General features: G+C 46.0%; 1 protein-coding gene across 1 annotated transcript in view; it reads right to left on the bottom strand.

Moving 5' to 3' along the window:
- Positions 1-253: 253 nt before the first annotated feature.
- The window catches only part of PEAK1 (pseudopodium enriched atypical kinase 1), a 162,245-nt gene continuing 155,367 nt past the window's right edge, over positions 254-7,131 (bottom strand). Inside the window, exon 6 of the mRNA XM_082647227.1 lies at positions 254-2,459. Within this exon, the coding sequence (XP_082503353.1) occupies positions 1,299-2,459 (1,161 nt within the window). The 3' untranslated portion in view covers positions 254-1,298. The remainder of the gene's footprint in view (positions 2,460-7,131) is intronic.

Here is a 7,131-nt window from a genome sequence, read left to right as displayed (position 1 = left end):
CAGCCACCCACCTCAGCAATCCAAGTTCCCTGGGAGCTGTCCTCCAGAGCCATTTCAGAGGGTCACAAGGAGCAATGTGCCTGTGCACTGGGAGGCAGTCTCTCTAGAAAAGGCCGGCATTCTGGGGAGGAGGTCAGCAGTCTCATCAGCGGCCTTCTCCCCTTCCCCTGCCTTCTGGCCGTCCTAACAGCCAGCCACGCCATGCCCTCTAAGGAGACGTTACAGCTCCACTGACAGCCGTTTCGTGCAGGGCTGTTGTCTACAGCATTTGGTAGACTAGTTAACGCTGGCTACTGACAGAAGGAAGCTGGCCAATTACTGCTCGAGGGAAAACTGTGATCTGGGCACCGGCAGCCCTGGCTGCCAACGTTGACAGCTCTGACAGTAATCAAAGAACAGTACTTTAAACTCTGTCCCCCTGATGTCCCCTAGAGAATTGCACATGCAGGAAAATCATCTCCTTGTGTCCTGCCAGCTATTTATAAGATCTGAACTGCACTCCACCCTGCTGAGGCACTGGTGACACCACCTTGGGTCAGCTCTGTAATGGGCCACAAGTGGCCGATAAACCCAAACTTCATTGGCAAGTGGGGAGAGAGTAGAGGTGAAGGAGAATCAGGCAGTGGCAGCAGAGGGGAGACGGTTAGGGCCGCCCTCCATGCAGTGCACACACTTATCGATAATAGAAATGAAAATGGGTTCATGACCCAGAGGGTGGGATCTCTCCTCGTCCTTCTACTCCTCCTGGAACAAAGGATACAGTCCCCGGAACCAAAACTGGGCTGATGCTAAGGATGGCAGTTCCGCCTGGTAAGAGAGTCAGTTATTGATCCTTTAAAGGAAGAAAGTCTGTTGTGAGAGCTTAGTGGATGGTGGTAAGGACTGGTTAAATCCGTCTATTGCTAGTGAGAATAAATACACGGTGTTAAAAAGATAGGGGCTATTCAGAATTATGGAGGAACTGGACCCAGCTCACTGAGTTCAAACCAGAGGAGCTGTCCCTTCAAGGACATGTCTTCACTTCCCCTGCATCTGGGGGACAGTTAGGGCGGAAGGCATTCCCATGGAAGGCAGCTGCGTGTTTGTGCGGCTGACTTTCTGTGAAATTAAGAGGGACTCAGCGTCTCACTGGATTTAGAGCTGAGGACAACCTTTCAGAGTGGACTCATCTGTTCATGGATGGGGATGGAAGGCTCGTCTCTCCCCTTTCCTCGAATTCTGTGTGAGTACTAGGAAGAGGAAGTATGTGAGCCACTTGAAGAAGGCGACAATGAAGTAAGAGCAGCAACTGGGACATGTTAACGGGGCTGCAGGATTTTCACGACGCAGCTGAGGGAGTCTGGAGTAGCAAAAGCCAAATACTGAGCACAAAGCCAGTCCTCCAGGCTGACGCCACCTTCCCTGTCCAGGGACTTCTCAGCAAACTTGATCATGAGCAGTGTTCGCTTGATGTCTAGCCAGTTTTGGAGCAGGGCATTCCTCTGCACTGGGCTGGGGGAGGCAGTGAAAGTCTGGAAGAGGCCTTCCCGGGGGCCCCAGAGCAGACACTGGAGGATGCCTTTGGCGCCTGAAATGAGGAGTCGCTCAGAAGGGTTGGGGTTCAGGAGGCAGCTGGCCAGCTGCTGCAGGCCCCGGGAATAGGGGGAGCGGAGTGGGATGCGAGGCAGGTCTGCTCGAGTGTATTCCTTCTCCTTCAGCTCTGGGTTCTCATCGAAGGGGTTGGGCAGGTGCAGCATCTCGTAGATGAGGATGCCTGTCTGGAACTCATCACACTTTTTATACTGGGTGGCTGTGATGATCTCTGGGGCGAGGCGGGACTGGTCCCGGAGGATCTCAGGGTCTACCAGATGGCTCTTCTGCTTGGCTTGAGAGAAATTGCTTACTATGAGCCTCGTGGGACAAGAAGAGGTGGGGCTGGGCTCCGCAGGCCCAAGGCCCTGGGCGGGTCCCCCGGGCTGGTAGTGGACAAGTAGCAGGTTCTCCAGACGCAGATCGCAGTGAGTGACGTGGTAGGGTTTGAGGTGCTCCAGGCCGGAGCACAGCTGTAAGAGCAGCAGACACACTTGCCTCTCATACACGTCAGGGCTTTTCCCATGCTGCGCTAGAGAGTCTCGCACGAAGTCGGCCACGGTGAGACAGGGAACCTCTCTGGTGATGACCACGACGTGGCTTCTCTGCTTCCTGCTAACGACTGCCTGGCTTTCTTTGTGGGATGACTCTGCTTCAGAGCTGGGCTCTGGGCTTTTTCCATCAGTTTCTCCTTTCACCTCTTCCGTCGTTTCCATTTCATCCTCTTCCTCTTCCGGGGCATCAGGGTCCTCCCAGGGAAGCAGACGTTTAGGAACTTCAGCAAGGAAGTGACCACAGTCCTGTTGGATGTTAAAATGGACAGCCAGACTCTGCCGGACAGCCAAGCTGTGATAATACTGCTGCGATTCTTTAGCTTTGCTCTTACAGATCTGTAAGAAGAAAGCAAAGAACACAATTTAAAATGCACACTTTCATAATAAGGCTTATGATGTGTAAAGAAGTGTTACCTGGAAGGTGACTGGTGGGAGTCTGGAGTGGCAAAGGCAACAGTGTTGCAGTGAAGACACAGCGTTAAGAGCTGAGTCTTCAGAAAGGGTCTTGGCAATCCTGTGCTGAGTGACAGCAACAGTGTCTACATGCTTAACTTCATGTGTATTATCTCTACTCCTTACACTAACTCTTCAAAGTAGGCGGAGGACCTAAGAATTAAAGAAACAAACCAAAACCAAAACAAAGCAAAACAAAAAAACCCCAGGGTCACCAGTTTGCAAACCTAAGTCTGTCTAACACCAAAGCTTCCTCTTTCCACTGTACCTTGCCCCTCATCTAGAAAACTGAACAACAAAAAGTCATTTTCTACCCGCTTTCTGTGGAGGTTTACAGCCTAGACTTATACAGCAGCTCAATAAATGGCTCATAAAGTAGGCCAGAATACCTTATTACATCACCGGTCAGGAGAGTGACATACAATTGGCCAGGTAAACTGTGGGTTTTCCTAACTTTTTAACGAATGTCATGGTGATGGTCACAACTCAGGCACTCATGGTTCACTGGCAGGGTAGAGATGAAAGAGTGAGAGAATCGTTGGTCTCAACTAGTCAGAGCAAGGCCAACATTTCAATGGCAGGAGTCTGAGTTTTACACTTTCTCTTAACAGGCCTCACTGAAGGCCTAATATTCAAGCAATAAGCCCTCTCAAAGAGACCTTAAGTGGTTACGGATCAAGGAAGAGTTGCTTGATCAAAAACATTAGCCAAGAGTTCTACATACTAAAACAACTATTGTATTTCTGGTCTGAAAGGGTTAGAAAAGCAAAGAGTAAATAAAATCACCCCTAAAGGGATTCTCCTCATGATATGATATGAGAAGTTGACAACGGAAGGCTGAGTCTCCAACACTAGTTCATAGATCATAATAGTCTAGTCCAGACAGATCCTCCACGACCCTGGGAACCAGGTACACACTTGCCACTCTTCCTCCCCAGCAGGAGCACACTGCTGCATCTGACAAACACCAAAGCCTCCCAGCAACAGGTGCTCTGTAGTGTTTACATTTGCCCGTTTATTGCAGTAACACAGAAATGCAAATTTTAAAAAGCTTTTCTAGTCATTTCTATTTAAAAAGAAAAATGTACGTCTTAGGAGGACGCTGATGGGTTCTCAGTTCGGAGAAGCAGCATGCTCTGATTTCCATTCAAATAGATATTAAAAGAAAAAGGACCAAAGGCAAAGGAGTCTCAAGAGAGAGGAACATCCCTCTCTCATTTACTGTATTTATACATATTTATTACAGTTAGAGACTTGACATGAGTGATTCAGTGCCACACACACACACGCATGCACACACGCGCGCACACACACACAGAGGTCTGAAAACAAGTTTCTTCAAGTCTTCTACCACCTACCTAATAAGTTTGAGGGCACAGTAAGCATCTCTTCTTTAAGCAACCTTCTGGTCTTAAAACAGAGATATCCCCAGACTGAGTTCAAGTTCAAACATATATCTTTGGGAAAGTATTATCTTTGGAAAGCTCTCAAAGTCTCAGCACATGCGGTATAATATATAATCCTATACGCTCGTTAGTCACAACATGAAATCTTTCTATACTATACTGTTGGCAATATTTCATATTTATAGGTCACTAGGTATTTAAAAATCCTATACTAGTCATCACTTATTTGTATGGGAGTTAGATCCAGGACATGGTACCATTAACCCCATTTCCAGTTTTAATAATTTGCTCAATATCACACTGCCTACTGGAATGAAAGTTCAAAGGTCCCAACTCCTCAGCCTTTGAAAAGTCAATCAAATACCACTGAATTTGGCTGAATTAGACTGTGTAGTTAAACTCTAACTGTCATCCTATAGAAAGGACACTCACCAAAGACTTGAGAGGCCTAGCATTTAGCCTCGCTACTAGCTGTGTAACCTTGGGCATTTCTCTTAATTTCTCTGGGTCCCAGTCTTTCTAATGAAGGAGACAATATAAAGAATACTGAAATCTACTTCACAGGGCAATTATGAGAATCAAATGAGATCAAGTATGTAGAGCATATCTGTAAACTACAAAGCTGTACAAATGTAACATTCATAATGACTAAAACAGTTAACAGGGCTTCCCTGGTGGTGCAGTGGTTGGGGGTCTGCCTGCCGATGCAGGGGACATGGGTTCGTGCCCCGGTCCGGGAGGATCCCACATGCTGCGGAGTGGCTGGGCCCGTGAGCCATGGCCGCTGAGCCTGCGCGTCTGGAGCCTGTGCTCCGCAGCGGGAGAGGCCACAGCAGTGAGAGGCCCGCGTACCGCAAAAAAAAAAACAAAACAGTTAACAATTTGTAAATGCTAAAATGATGCATTATAGAATCCTCATATTTTTTCGAACAAAGAGAGCAAGATAGAAAAATGCATCTTTGTTTTGAGTCTGAGAGCTACTAGCCTCAGCAAGGAGGCTCTCTGACCATAGGTTTCACAGAGGGCAGCTAAAGAGGGACCGTTAAAGTTTCACACCTCCATGCCAGGTCAGCCCTGACAAACAAGTCAAGATCAACAGCATGTTCTGATCTAAGACGGGACAACCTAAGGCTAAGAGAGAGAGAAGTGTTTGGCCCAACTGTAGTTTTCACTATGCCAAGTTGCACTGAAAAAAACTTGCCACCTTGTGGTTTGGCATTAGAAGCAGAGATGATACTCTAATTGTTATTTCTATTCTAATTTTATCTACACACACACACACACACACACACACACACACACACACACGTTTATATAAGATATCCTAGAGCTTTGTCAGTAGACAAGAGCATGGATCCTACAACAAGAATTTATGTTTAGCTTCACAGATCAACTTGAGATAAAAGTTCAAAGTGATTTACAAAGAAGAAATGATAAATTGTTCAGTCATTTTGGATGCTCTGAAGGAAAATGGTCTGCCTAAATAGTCAAGCTGAGGAGGCAGCACTTCCTTATCTCTTCATCTTACAATATGTAGACAGGCTGGAGAATAATGGGTCACTCTAGTTGTAAGGGCAAAGGAGAAAGGGAGAAGACTGGAGTGTGAAAGAGGAAAACAAAATACCAGGGCTTCTGATTGGCTCATAACCATGAGAACAGTTACAACCAAAACACAGACCTATGGAGATCTCCATAATAGGATTTCTCACATGATGAGTATCTCATAAATCTTTATTATGGAGCCTGCGATGATGTTAATTTAGGTAGGAGTATTATGTTATTCTATGTACCACATAGTAGCCATTTTTCTTCAGATGATAAATTTCTAGTCCAAAAGTCATTTCAGAAAACGAGCCACTCTTTTCAGAACAAATGGACAGGGTTCTTCCAGCTGGTTGTTGTATTTTTTCCTTCTTCCCTTACCCAGTATTTTCTCTAGCAGAGATCAAAGTAACTTCTTCTTGGCCTCCCATTTTTATTTACTTTTCTTGAAAGGAATTCATACTCCTTCCTTACAAAGTGTAGCTGGCTTGAACTGAAAGATCCACTCCTCAAGAAGAATGATTTCCACAGGACTCCTAGCCTTCACAAAATTTTGAAATAGGAACAAAACTGGAGCTGGAATGGTCCCATATCTTCATGTAAGATTCCCTTTTGTAATGGGAGAAAAATCATCTCATATTTGTTTTGACTGTATATGGGAAAGCCTATTTAAAATGCTGCCAATTTTGACAGACTGTACTGTGTACATTTTCTGAATGGGAAGAAAAGCCCTAGGAGAGCCTGAGCCACAGTGACACTAGAGGGAGCTGCAACATCAAGATCCTGGAGTCGTTTGCACGGAGACTGCAGCAAGAGAACAAAACCAGGCTGGTAAAGGTTGAATCTTGTAAAATATGCCATAGGTCCTCTTTGTGGACAAGTTCTCGGTTCTACGAAGGTGGCAATGCCTAATTCATGAAAAGGGAACGCTTCGTGTGAGGAGCACAAGCACGAAGGGATGCCCATCCTGGGCACAGTGACCCTTGCCTCTCTGCCCACTCACAAGGCACACCTTCTGGAGCTACCTCTCCAGAGGAAGCCAGAAGAATATCAAAAGGGACAGTCAGCCAGCTGGTGGCTCCACGCCCACCAATGTGGACAATACGTTGTCACAAAAACAGAGTTTTGGGGGAAACTGAGTGCTTGTCTGAGTTAATAAAGATGAGTGAAAACAGAGAAGGGGAAGGAGAAATATTGATTCCTATCAATTGTGCATTCAAACAAGTATCTGACAGCTCCTTAAGCTTCCTATCTGTGGAACACAGCATCCTGAAGCAATCTGGCCAGAGCCCCTAAATACAGTGGGGTGGGGGACTCCTCAACCACTGTTAAATCATCTGTTGGAAAATGGGGGAAAAAATGCTTCCAGAATCAGAGCCAAATTAATCTCTCCTGAGACCTTCTTAGACCCAGGTCAAAATATACAACACTTAACACAAGCCTGATCTTAGTGGAGAAACAGAGCTGACAATGGATCCTCTCACACAACCTGAGAAGTTTAATTTCAAACATTCATTTCAGTGCAGGAGCTCATTTTCTGTGTTGCTCATGGTAACTACTCTGCATACCTTTGAGGCAAATTTGCCATTATAAAGCATTTATGTTTG

Source organism: Grampus griseus, assembly GCF_964374135.1.
Source record: "Grampus griseus genome assembly, chromosome: 2".
NCBI lineage: Eukaryota > Metazoa > Chordata > Mammalia > Artiodactyla > Delphinidae > Grampus > Grampus griseus.
Note: the sequence above shows the minus strand (reverse complement) of the source record. Positions and strands in the feature narration are given on the sequence as shown.